The 14,316-nt window shown below is 38.5% G+C and overlaps 1 protein-coding gene across 1 annotated transcript; it reads left to right on the forward strand.

The window, feature by feature from the left end:
- On the forward strand, positions 1,422-6,949 carry LOC109714114. The gene is made up of 2 exons (XM_020238551.1): positions 1,422-1,703; positions 5,055-6,949. Exon 2 carries the CDS (start codon positions 5,060-5,062, stop codon positions 6,947-6,949), a length of 1,890 nt encoding a protein of 629 aa, XP_020094140.1. The 5' UTR covers positions 1,422-1,703; positions 5,055-5,059.

The raw sequence follows: 14,316 nt of genomic DNA on the forward strand, positions 1-14,316 counted from the left end.
GCGAATGTGTTCCTTTCTATATCCATTGGGACGGAAATTTAGACGTGAACAATAATGTACCACGATATGTTGGTGCCGTAAACAATTGGTTGCTTTCCGACGCGATATCTCATTTCGGGAATTTGAGATGGAAATATATGATGTTACTAACTATGATCGAGTGGAAGATCGTCTCCACATAACGGTTCGATGTCCAATGGGAACCAACGAATGGGAATTAGTTGACGTATCAAGTGACAATGCACTAATTGGCGTGATGAGTTTTTTTCCGTTCTATGGATGTATAAAATTATTCGTGGAGAAACATATGTCGATGACACAAGACCGTCCAAGTACCGTTAATTATATGGAAATGCGTAGTAGCGATTATCAAAGGAATTATGTCAATCGCAAACAAGGTCGTACATCAAGGTATAAAGTAATGATTTTTATAATTGTTTTTCATAATTCCTCAATTAGTTTAGGTGCGTGAAATTAATAACTTTGCCTTGTAAGTGTTACAGAGAGTTTGGAGTCCCATGTGTGCCAGTTAGTACATCATTGCCATCTACTATGATGGATCCTTCTCCGTTGGTTGTTCAAAATGAGCGGTAGGTGCTTGTATGATTTAGCTACATGAAAATTGGACCAATGTGAATAGTTAATTTTAAATATCTTTGCAGGTTTACTATCCCTCATTATCAAAGTGAAGGTCCACCATCTAGTGTTCGTGAATGGGCAGATTGGACCGACGTGAGAAATACAATTGATAATGATGACGTAAATATAAGTGATGAGGAGTATGTTATTGAAAGTGTTGTAGAGGATCAAAGGCGAATTGATGCTGATTCTAGTGATGATGATGATGAATCCTTTGTTCAGCCACGTGGTCACGTCGAGAGAGTATTGGTATGATTTTAATATATAATATCTCTTTATATTTATTTTTATATATACAAGAAAGTTTCGTATAATTTTTATAATGGTGCTTTTATTTTAGGTTGATATCGTGCAAAGATTACATTGTACGATTAGATGTGTCCTGCCAGATATTCCGAGAGGTGGAGTAGTAGATGCTCTATTACACGTTGCCGATCAGATGGAAGCAGTTTTGGATACTTTACCTACGCTTCCACACACTGTACCTCCACGGCCAGTAGAATATAGTGGACCAACACTACCAAAAAGTAGTGCATTTGCTACAGATTTGAATTTCGTATGTCACCAAAAAGACTTTTAGTTACAAAAAAAAAAAAAAAACTGTCACAAAAAAAAAGGGGATGGGACTTGAACCCGCAACCTTTACAAAAGGCCTATTCCTCTTAACCACTACACCACAACTAATGTTTACAAAAATGTCAACACTTTTTTTATTTATTCATATTTGTACGTTGTATTTTAAATCCCCAAACCTCACATAATACCATTGGCATACCCGACATTTTTTTCTCCCAAACCCTTCCCATTCGTATCCAGCTTTCGTTCCTGCCGAGATCTCCGGCGATCGCCGCCGGAGAGATCTCCGGCGATCACCACGCGGAATCGGAGGGGACGGGAGCCGCCGCGGAGCTTCAACAGCGGGTGTGAGCAGCGACCGACGCAGGTGCACGTCCATCTCCTTGCCGCACAGCACGAGCACGGCAGCGGCGTCGGCGTCGCGGGTTTGCGTCTAGCTCGGCTTCGGCTTCAAGCATCAGCTCCTCGCGGATAGTCTCATTAGACAGGTATTTGTTCTTTAATTTTGTAGAACAACTACTAATCCACAGATAATCTGCAATATATCTGTAACAAATTAAGGATAAGTAGAGTCAAAGAATAAGGTGAATGACACCAATCAAATTCATGGATAAGTATGTGAATGTCTTTCATAAATGTATGTGCATGTGGTCAAACCCTTTCACACTAATAAATTTGAGCACAAGGAAAATAATTTTTGTTTCAGATGCTGAGAATAACTTCCACTGTTATGACAAGAACATCTCAACTACTCTTGCATACCGAGAAAAGGACCAAACTCCTCTTGTTTCAACAAAAAACAGTGTGTTATATGGCACAGTAAACTAAGTCAAAAATTGAAGATTATGAAAGAGATAATTTGGATAAAGTATAAGCTTTCGTAATAAAGGTATTATCTGAAATGTTCTATATTGGCATCAGGTCCACTAAAGTTTGAACTTTAGGAAAGAAAAGGTGTATTCACTTTCAAGCTCCTTACTTGCGCATTACTACTTTTCTATTATGACCCAAAAGAAACAACTCGTTGGTGGTTAATTAAATTAGTTTTCTTTTGGACCCAAAGAATAAAGTGATTCATTATGATGTACTAGTCTGAATGAAATAGTGAGAAGATATTGCATTTGATTAAGCTACTGGCCTAAGTGATCCCAAAAAAGAAGGGCTTTTGATTAAGATTTTGGTTAGGCTTTTTCTTTGACTACTATTAAACATGAAACCAAGTCTAATCATAATTTAAACCATATTTTAACATGAAAAGAGATGATAATAAATATCCANGAAGCTTTCATGGTTGCTGCACATGATGATGATGAGCCTAGATCCTTCCAAGAGGCTCTCTCATTACCTACTCATAAGGAATGGATGGGTGCAATGATGGAGGAAATAGAATTGATGAAGTCAAATCATGTCTGGGACTTGGTTGACTTGCCACAAGGGCGCAAAACAATTGGGAATAAATGGGTTCTCAAGATTAAGCGCAAGGCAGACGGTTCTATCGATAGGTACAAGGCTCGCCTAGTAGCAAAGGGTTTTACCCAACGAGAAGGCGTTGATTACGAAGAAACTTTTTCTCCTGTTGTAAGGTTTGCTTCGATCCGTCTGATCTTGGCCATTGTCGCATTTTTGGATTTGGAACTTTACCAAATGGACGTTAAAACTGCATTTCTCAATGGGGAACTGGATGAGGAGATCTATATGGATCAGCCTGCTGGCTTCTCTGTAAAGGGTGAGGAGCATAAAGTTTGTAACACTACAAAAAAGTAATGCATTTGCTACGGATTTAAATTTCGTATGTCATCAAAAATATTTTTAGTTACAAAACAAAAAAAAAACTGTCACAAAAGGTAAAGGACTGGTGCTTGAACCCGCAACCTATACATATCTTCAATCGCTCTTAACCACTATACCACAACTAATATTTTTTAAAATAATAATACCTTTTTTCTTTATTCGTATTAGCACGTTATATTTTAAGTTCCAAACCTCACCTATTGTTGGCATACCCCCACATTTATTTTCTCCCAAACCCTTCCCATTCGTATCTAGCTCTCGTTCCTACCGAGATCTCCGGCGATCGCCGCCGGAGAGATCTCCGGCGATCACCACGCAGAATCGGAGGGGACGGGAGCCGCTGCGGAGCTTCAACGGCGGGTGCGAGCAGCGACCGATTGCGTCGTGTGCCTCTAGGACATCCAAGCGCGGAAGCGGTGCCGTGCGCTGCCCCCCTGCGGCCACGTTTTCCACGCCGCGTGCGTCGATCGGTGGCTCGTGAGGTCCCCAGCGTGCCCGATCTGCAGCGCCGCCGTTTAGGGGCCGGGGGAAGAGATCGTGCAAACGCCACGGCGACAGGTTTGATCTTCCCCCCTCCCTTTCTCTGTTTCGATCTTGATCGCCTTGTAATTTAATATTACTAGTTGTTTACTGCTAGGGTTTATTCGCCGTGTACAAAAGAAACAATCATGATGGCACCTTCTAGTCAATCAAACCCTCTTTTCCACGAAAGAATCAAACAATTAGTCCTTTATATAGTTTCTACTTATTCGTTTTTCTATTACTTTTTCTTAACAACTTTTCTAATAGGGATGGATTAATAATAGTAGTTCCTCTGATTAATAGTTTAGTTTTGCTAATGGTGTAAGAGCTGTGATTAAGTGAGCTAATAATGTGCAGTACAAAAGCTATCTTTTGGATGTAATGAAAGATGTTTTAGCCCCTAACTCCATATGATATTTAATTTCGGTTTAGATTTGCTATGCTTAGCTATTGACAAATTCACATATCAAATTTTGGATATATTTGAACTACAATTAATGTTTGTTTGAGTGATTTTCGAAGAACGGAGTGCAATTTGGGGATATAAGTATTGTGTCATTATATTTTTTAACATTTACTTTGTCCTATACGAGATGCGGAAGCAAAATATTTAGTACATAAAAAAATCTAAAGTAATTAAAATTAAAAAAAATATAGACTATAAAATTTCTTGCTGAAGCTTGCAAAAAACTTGAAATGAGCCTTTATAATTAGGGACTAGAGATAAGATCCTAATTTAAATCTTCTACTTCTAGTTTTAAAATATATAATTGTATACATGTTGGGGACTGTAGCAAAAAACAGATATAAATACTTTATAGTAGCATAAAAAAAAACACTTCTTCTCCAACGACCTTAAAAATCGTTTTTCTAATAATAATAACAAAAAAAAAGAACTTAAAGTTGCTTGCTTTTGTAGTACTTGGTTTTAAAGTGCTATACATGTATGATGCTATATGTGGCACATGTTTAGAACAGTGTACTGTTCACAGAAGAATAAAGAACTACATATATATTTGCTGTAAATATCTAACTCAAAGATGTATGGATCGAATATATTAATTAAGCACCCTGATTGATGCAAATGAATCGTGTTAATGCATGATTTATACTCATGTATACTCAACTATATAAAATGTTTGTAGAAGCCTTTTATGAGCATCAATCCATTTGTTGAGCTTAAATATTTACATGCACACCATTCTCATTATTTCTTGTAAACTATCCATAATAAATCGCAAAAGGGCACGAGTTTTTATCCGTCATAATAGATCATGTAATCGAATTTTCATATGTCTAAAGTTATGTATAGTTGGTTAACCCTAAATAATTTCTATTGGTATTAGTGTGCCAGTCGTATTATTGGTCAAATTTACTACTATCATTGCCAATGTAGTTCTCGTAGAAGTTATGCATTATGTTATGGATATAGGTTGTAAATTCAAGAGCTATTTTTTGATTTTGTTTTTAATATTTCTGTTGCTTTTCATGTTCCATACATAAATTCCACTATTTTATTATTATAGAAAATATGTTGGACAAAAGCTGGATGCATATTCAAAATCGATTAAGTCCTGAATACAAAGAAGGGGTTTCAAAATTTTTGGATTTTGCATTTGGAATGACATCTGGAGACACAATTCCATGTCCTTGTAAGAAGTGTAATAATGTTCTATTTAAGCAACGTAATGAGGTTGAGGCCGATTTAGTGGTGAACGGTGTTGTTACCGGTTATACACGATGGTTATTGCACGGGGAAGAAATTGAAACAATTGAGAGTAGTGATTGTGATTCAGATGGTGAGTCAGTACATGATATCTTAGAAGCTCATTTTGGAGCCCATAATGTGGAGAGGTGGGAAACTAGAGACTTAGGTGCATCTGATTCAGAAGAACCGAATGAAGGAGCAACCAAGTTTTTCAAATTATTAAAAGATGGTAATGAGCAATTGTATCCTGGTTGTTCACGGTTCTCAAAACTCTCATTTGTTATAAAGCTTTTTCATATTAAGTGTCTTAGCCACATGACTAACAAGGGGTTTTCTATGATACTTGATTTATTGAGTAAAGCCTTTCCTGAGGGGAACGTCTTACCAAAATCTTATTATGAGGCTAAACGAATTATTCAAGATTTGGGTCTTGATTATAAAAAAATAGATGCATGTAAGAATGATTGCATGCTTTATTGGAAGGAAAATAGCAGTGCTAAACAATGCAACATTTGTGGACTTTCAAGATGGAAGGTTTGTGGTAATGGAAAGAGTAAAAACGTTCCTCACAAAATACTTCGCTATTTTCCAATTACACCAAGGCTTCAACGGCTTTTCATGTCTACAAAAACAGCTTCCGAAATGACATGGCATTATAATAGGATTGATGATGGATTCTTAAGTCATCCTTCCGATGCAAAAGCTTGGAAACATTTTGATGCATCACATCAATCATTTGCTATAGAGCCTCGCAATGTCAGACTTGGATTAGCCAGTGATGGCTTTAACCCCTTTGGAAAATTTAGTAATGCTTATAGTATCTGGCCTGTAGTTCTTATTCCATATAATTTGCCACCGTGGTTGTGCATGAAACAAGAGTATTTTATGTTATCTTTATTAATTCCCGGTCCTTGTGGACCTGGAAATAATATTGATATATACTTGCAACCCTTAATTGATGAGTTAAAAGAATTGTGGGAAGTTGGTGTGGAGACATATGATGCTTATAAAAAGCAAAATTTTGTAATGCATGCAGCTATTTTGTGGACTATAAATGATTTTCCTGCTTATGGAAATTTGTCGGGTTGGGTAAATAAAGGCAAATTGGCTTGTCCTTTGTGTAACAAGGATACTCATTCTACATCATTGAAATATGGTGGAAAACTTTGTTACTTAGGACATCGGCGATTTTTACCTATTAAACATCGATGGCGGTTCGAAAACAAGTTATTTGATCGCACAAGAGAAAACCGCCTTGCACCAAAGCAGCTCTCCGGTGATGATGTGCTAGCTCAGTTGCATGGCATCCAATTTCCTTCATTCGGAAAAACTATAAAGAACCGAAAGTTTAATAACTTTACCTGCATAGATGGTTGGAAAAAGAAGAGTATTTTTTTCACCTTGCCGTATTGGAGAACTTTGTTATTGCGTCATAATTTGGATGTCATGCATATAGAAAAGAACGTGTGTGATAACATACTTGGAACTTTGATGAATATTGAAGGAAAAACAAAAGATACTATAAAAACACGTCTTGATCTCAAAGAAATGCATATACGGGAAGAGCTTCATCCAAGACAAGAAGGTGACAAGATAATTATTCCAGCTGCGTGTTATACGATGACGCCTAATGAAAAAAAGATTTTTTGTGAGTTTTTGGCAGAATTATTCCAGCTGCGTGTAATATTCTGTGACAAACTTTATTATCACTAAATATTAGTGTGTAGTGAATAATCATTGTCATAAATGCAATATTTAGTGACGGATACGGATGTCACTAACTATTAGTGACGACATACGTTGTCACCTAAGATTACTATTTTTAATGTTCAACCATTTCGTAAATATTATTGGTGACAAATAGGTAATATTTAGTGACAAAATTGACTTGTCATAAATACTATTTTTAGTGACAATATTTTTTTTTCCGTCACAAAATCTATTTGCCACGGGACCTATCGTGACAACTTATAGTGACCGTATTTATCGTCACTAAAACTATTAGTGACAAATTTTTTATTTTTAGTGACAATGTTTTACTGTCACTTATAAATCTTCTTCTTGTAGTGCATCGACGTCGGGTCATGTACCAGTGTATAGTCCACCGAGGCCATCTTCACCGATAGAGAAGCCACCTTATCATCCAGACACGGTACCAGCACTAGTACCAGAGGTCCACCTCGGCCAGTTGATATTGTTTATCGTAGGCGCCGACGGCAGTAGTAGTCTCTCCATACAGATCAGCCATCCTCTTCAGCTCCTCCACGACCAAACATACGACCGACACCTGCTACGATTGAATACGAGATCAGACGGGTGATCGAGACGGAGGACACTCAGCCGGTTATTGAGGGTGCTGCTATCGAGCATCTCGACTAGTTGGAGGTCTTAGAGCCCTTTGTTGAGCATGGTGTTGATTGTGATCGCGGACGTGGTAGGGGACATGTATATATATATATATACACTTTTTGGAATACTATAGTTGCACCACGAAAAATAAAAAAAATTGTACTATTTGAGATTAAGTTGCACCATTTGAAACTAAATTATAGTATTTGAGAAGTTGCATAAATAGTGCAAATTAATCTCAAACAATGCAATTGTCATGCCCTGAGCTATAGCAAAAGCCTTCCTGACACGTGCACAGACCCACTATATGTACAAAACCCCCCTAGCACATACAAAGCGTCAAAATCAACCAATACAATGCACTTTTGTACAAAAACGATATACAAGGATATATAAGTTGACAGATTTGGAAGCAACTCAAGTCATTATAAATACATGAAATCCTCAAAAATTGGCATTTTGCATATCCCAAAATGATATACAACATTGAACCTTTACAATTATACTACATCATTACCTTCCTTCTAAAAGAACACATAAATGTTCCTAACTCATATACCATATTTTAACTTTTCCTGTATAATCCTCTTCGCACACAGGATATATTATAGGCATCAATTAATATTTGGGTTTACCCTCTAGGACCTTCTATACAAAAAAGGAATAATGTCACTATCTAGCTCGAGATATCTTTTCCACGTCCTCAAGCTATAGCCCCCCACAAATCTGGATCCGAAAATATTAAAAACAACAAATGTGAGAACTCTTATAAATAGTTTCCAATGGATATAACCACCGAGAGAGGTGCTCTGTCCACTATCTAAGTGAGGCACAATAGGAATGAGGAGACTATGACAAATAATAATGATGGCAAGAACAACAGGCAATCGAATGTAATACAACCATTATGCCTCCAAAAGGTTCAATGTGTATGATGGTATGATCTACCTAGATGTCGTTTGCATCAAGTTTCATGAAAATATCCATGCTTTTGTCAATATGTTCAACTTAGTTAATATAAGATTTAAGTTTCTATAGAAATATCAATGACATTATCAATATGCCCAACATAACTTGTATATGCATCAATTTCTCTTTTCATTTTGATATGGTCATTTATAATGACACCCAATTACATCTATCACTCAAAGTCCTTGTGCCTAGTGGGACATTGAACAATTGCATACAAACCTACTTAGGTTCTCAATGGAAAGCAATTCAAACAATCACATAACCAAGTGGCCTACATCTCCAGAGGGCTTAGGCCTGTGGAGGCACGATGAGCAAGATATTTCGTTGAGCTCATTTTGGGTATTGCAAGCTATAGTTACAAAGTATTGAAGGGGCCTACTTGTTTATTCTAGATGTTATAAACAACATTATGGAGCGGGATGAAACCAATGCATGCTTGCGTAGAGTGGTACCGGCGGTGGTGATAGAACAATCAGCCGTGCATGACGGTCATGATAATGGTGGAATCCGCACCATCACCTCTCTACCAACATAGCAACATCTATCTCCTCTATGTTCCTGCTGCGAGCCGATTTCTTTGACCGCTGACTCGGTCAAAACCCTCCTTCGAAAAACGCGCTAGGAGGTAGAGCGGCTACTGTTGATGACCCTCGAAGTTTGCGTCCACTGTCAAATCAAGCGATTCGGTTGATAAGGGATCAAATCAACCGAGTTCAATATCACACAATAGCTTCGGTTCGGCTGGATTAGCCCAGTCCAGGAACTGCACAATATTTTGCAGTTCGGTTGAAGAGCTGAATGATGCTTACATATTGCTTATAATTGGATAATACTTATAGAAAAGGGTGCGCCGCTATGGCGTACGATCTCGAAGGAAAATCCACTCTACAAACTACTTCAAGAAAAGACAATAAATACAGGAAAAGTAAAAGATTTATAGGTAGACTCTCTTAGAAAGTAGAAAATGCAAGGAAAATAAAAATTAGTCACTTGTTTACAAGGAAAAAAGACTCCTCTATCAGGCATCTCTTCTCTATTAATAATCCTGCTCGTTGTTATTAAATTATTCCCTTGATCGGCCACATCCCTAATTTTGTGGGCCATTACTCGTTGATCTTAACCGCATAAGCCTTAACTGCTTTTCGATTTTTGGTGCATGCTTCTTTACTCCTGATGCACCATATGTCACTTATCCATGACCTCAAGGGCCATGCTTGAGGTGCATCCTAGTTCACCACGTGGCGTGATTTTTATTGCGCCAACAATTGCCCCCCTCCCGACAGCTTTCAAACGATCGTTCGGTGGCTAGCATAATCTTTTCAAGGGCTCGGATTTCAAGGCCATCATTTCAAATCGCCTCGTACCGTCTACTCTTTCTAGCTGTTCTTTTATTTTTTGATGGCCACGATCTCCCACGTTCTTTTTGTCTCTTCTGAGACATTAATTAGGTCATTTATGGCCGTCATTTTTTCACTATTAAGGCTTTTTTTTGGAATTTCCTCCGATGGCTTCGCTACTTTTGCCCTTCATCTTTTCTCGTCCTTTCTTTTTCTTCTCCATCTGAGGTTTCCTCTTCTCGCACCTCTTCAACTTTTCATCTTCTCCTTAGCCTGCAAGCTTTCTCGCCATGCTCTGATTCTTTTTTTTCTTCATCTCCTTCTCTTGATTATACTCTCCTTCGATAATATGTTGAATCGGATCCTTCTCGACTTGTGCTTGGTCCTTCATTTGTAGATTTCTCTATCCATGAGGATCTCCTCTTCTTCACTGATGGTCTGATGCCATTCATCTACAATCTTGGTACACCTCAAAATCGTCGAAAAAAAGCCTCCAAACTTGGCCTAGCATTTCAGACGCTTACTTGGCTTGGTTGGACTGAGTCGAAGCATCTTATGCTGACCTCTGGAGTGAAGTTGGAATTTATGAAGCTATCCAACTTTCAAGAGTTCCTCCTCAAGCCGACAACCTCCTCCTTGCTGCGGCTTTATGTTTCTGGTCCACTGTTTCCAATATTTTCTTTTTTAGATTGGGACCCTTCATACCAACTCTTCTTGATGTGGCGGCGATAGTTGGTCTTCGCTCTCACGACATCACTCTTTTGATGGCCTATAATCCTGACGGAGTAGATGATTTTGAGGCATATCTTGATTCAAAGGCAGACCTTGCCTATGCAAAGTTTATTCACCGTTCGCAGGTCAGTCCCTTGCTCTGGTTACCAAGAAGGAGCACACTGCCTTCCTCCTCTATTGGCTTTGTCATAACCTTTTCTACACCCGCTCGTAGAAGATTAACCAAGATTTCATACCGATTGTCGTTGTCTTAGCTAACGGCGAGAAATTAGCATTCGATGCATACTTCCTCTCTTTTGTATATTGAGAGATTTTTGAATCCATCAAACCACTGTCGTCGGGGAATAGCTTGGTAATCGACTCCGGCTGTGGTGTTTTATGGTTTCTGCAAGTGTGCTTATAGATTTATTTTTCATACCTATGCCGAATTCCTATGGTTTGGCTCTTGGTTGTCCAAAACATTTGACATCGGGCCAACCAAACGATTTTGCACATATTTTAAACTTTTTTTATGAACGAGAACAACATCTCATCATCAAGTGGGCACCTTTTGGAGAATGCTTACCAGCCCACCATGGTTTCTCACTCGCTATGAATCCATTAAGGATCAATTGTCTTTTTCTTGCGCGAGCGAATACCCGATATTTGGTACTCTCTGCTGGCCCCTGGAGACTTGCATATTGGCTTGAAAATCCGCTCTAAATTGACGCTTAGCACTGAAGTGTATTCTCCTCAATACGTGGCGCGTCAATTTAGGTTTGTCCAAGCGATTCCAGCCCTGGCTAAATTTATCATGGCTAACACTGCCAGTAGCTGTCCTCTTACAAAAAGTGCAACCGAAGCCGATCGGCTCTCGGCCATGGAAAATCGTCTGCGATGTTTCTACAAGCTCGTGAGTTTTCGGCTGAACCACTCAGAGGTGGTGGATTTTTGCTCCACCAGAGCTTGGGATGCTTTTTGCTAAAAAATCTTTTTCAAGTCCATACTCCATGCCACCTATAAAATTTATCACATAGAAGGTATATTAGCTTACATTCGATTTGATTCTATTTTCCTTCTTTTCTTTTAATTTGTTTTTATAGTTTTCTAGTAACGTCTATAAGTAAAGAAATCTTGCCTGATTCTCTGAGACAAGAGGATTTTGGGGGAAAATTCTGATCAGGATTAAAAAGATTCACCTCACCTCTCCATGATAAATCTTGTTTCTTAATGTATTTTTCTTTTCAAATATGTACTCGGCAAAACTTGGCTAATGCATTCTTTTTTAGCCAACACCTATTCCTGCTCCATCGGCCCAACGTACAGAGAAGCGGCCGATACAAACCGACTCTCCAATTCAATCGCCGCAGTAAAAACGACGTAAAACTTTTGCAATTAAAATTCGTTCTCAACCTTCCTTTGCTCCAACCGAGAATTTACCTCCAGCAGAGGTTCCTTTGGCTGTAACTTCAGCTAAGGAACTGGCTTCTGTTCAGCCAGCTGATCAAATATCGATCGAGGTAAATCCTCAGTCTATCTTAATCAATTCTTCTTCTTCTCATTCCTCAACCAGATCACCTACATTATATGCAATTTCTGATGTCGAAAGGCAAGCTCGTCGGGCAACTCGTCTCGACAAGAAGCAAAAAGAAGAGAGAAAATGAGCGAAAAAGCAGAAGAAAGTTGCAGAAAAGCAGAAAAGAGGAAAAGAAGAAAATCAAAAGAAGAAAGAGAAGGAGAAAAAGAAAAATAGAGAAATTCAGAGAAGGCAAGAAGAAGAAGAAGAGTGGATTGCAAGAGAAAAAGAACAAAGGAGAAAGGAAGAAGAATGTAAAAGGAAAGAAGAAGAAAGAAAGGAAGAGGAAGACAGGAAGAAAAAGAGAGGAGATTAAAGTAATAGAAGAAATGGGTGTAGACTTTCTTGTCGAACCCTCAGCCGAAGCTTTTACTTCAGCTCCTATGCAAGCACCCGGATCGATAGATGTGTTGGCCATTTCTCTTCAAGACTTGGCCGCTTCAAGCCCAAAATCTTATGAGGAGGAAGATTTTCCCACCACTATTTCGGCTGAAATTCAGTAGAAATTGCATGAATGCTTGAGACTGTATAGTAGTGGTCTTCCTACTCTATCCCGAAACTTGGAGCAAATTGATCGACTCGGAGCGCTCCTCCTTGATCTCTTAGACCAGCTTGATCTTCCTTCTTCAGGTATATATTTTGCAGAAACTTTATCTGTTGGCCTCACTTCTTTCCTAACTTGGTAACAAGCACTTTCTGCCGAGTATCTTGCTCTGGATCGTCATTTTTCGTGGGTCGGCTTCTTCAAGATGAAAGCTCCTCAAGTAGCAGCTCCAATAACTGACCTAACCAAGCAAGATGACAATCTAAAGGATCAAGAGTCAGCTCTTCGGCAGCGCATTACTAATCTTAAAGAAGAACGTGCTGCAGCCGAAAAGCCTTGGCTCACACGTCTGAACATTGTGCCACTATGCAAGCTCAGCTTCAGACCTGTAAAAATGAAGGGATGGCAGTACACGATCAACTTTCCCAGCTCTACAAACTCTATCCCATGATGAAACGAAGAAAACGAGTAGCCGATCTTGCTCAATCTAATTTAGAAACCAAATGGAATCAGCTTAAAGACTTACTGTCTTAATTTATTTCTCTTCGGTTTTCCATTCTTTCATCGGCTGTAATATATTTTGATATTTTCTTGTATTTGTTTTGATTTGATTCTTATTCATTTTTCCACATGGATGGATAATATTTTCTTAAATATTTTTCATTGATTGGCTTGTCATTTTCTGATCTGCCTAATGTGTTTAGGAAATATGTATTACCTCTTACAACTTTATATATTTCGAATGGTCCCTCCCAATTTGGATACCATTTTTCATACACTCGGTTCTTTCGACCAATTGGCAATATTAGTCTTTAGATCAAATCTCCAACAGAAAAACATTTAGCCTTAACTCCTTTATTATATGCATTGCTTATTCGGCTCTAATAAGCTTGCAATTATCAAGCACTAACAGCTGAATTTCATCTATTTCTTCCAACTTCTCACTTATTAAAGTCTCATATTCTTTTTCCATCAAATCTTTTTTTTCCTTCGACTCTTAAAGGAGGAACCATAATTTCGGCAGGTACTATAGTTTCGTGACCATCGACCAGCCGAAATAGCGTAACCCCTGTCGCTGTTTTAACAGTGGATCGGCAGGCCCATAATACTTCTAAGAGCTTTTCTCTCTACTTTCTTAGATGTTTCACAATATGCCGTTTCATAATGTTTATAATAACTTTATTTACCGTCTCAGCCTGTCCATTGGCCTGAGTATAATAAGGCGACGAATGAAGCAACTTAATATTTCTCAAGAGAACTATTCTCCTGTGAACATCATTCCTTGGTCTGTTGTAATCGTCTCAGGAATCCCAAATCAATGAATGACAGAGTCTTCCACAAACTCTACGATGTATTTTTGAGTGATCAATTGTCACGCCTAGCAACCGCCAATTTGGTCGATTTGGGCACATACACAGACGCCGAACGAGTAGAGCCACCCCTGTCTGCCCAAGGCTCCACAACCGCCAACATGTATAAGGAAATGCCCAGTAAAAATTCCAATATGCATAGCTTGCACGAGGGAAAGCAACACAAGCAAGTGAAAGTAACTAGCTATTACATCCATACATTGTATCTTGATTAGTTTAAA

The sequence above is a fragment of the Ananas comosus genome, linkage group 8, assembly GCF_001540865.1.
Source record: "Ananas comosus cultivar F153 linkage group 8, ASM154086v1, whole genome shotgun sequence".
Lineage (NCBI taxonomy): Eukaryota > Viridiplantae > Streptophyta > Magnoliopsida > Poales > Bromeliaceae > Ananas > Ananas comosus.

Bases quoted from the DNA above. Each gene is read 5' to 3' on its own strand.
- LOC109714114 (XM_020238551.1), top strand. From the start codon at position 5,060: ATGTTGGACAAAAGCTGGATGCATATTCAAAATCGATTAAGTCCTGAA.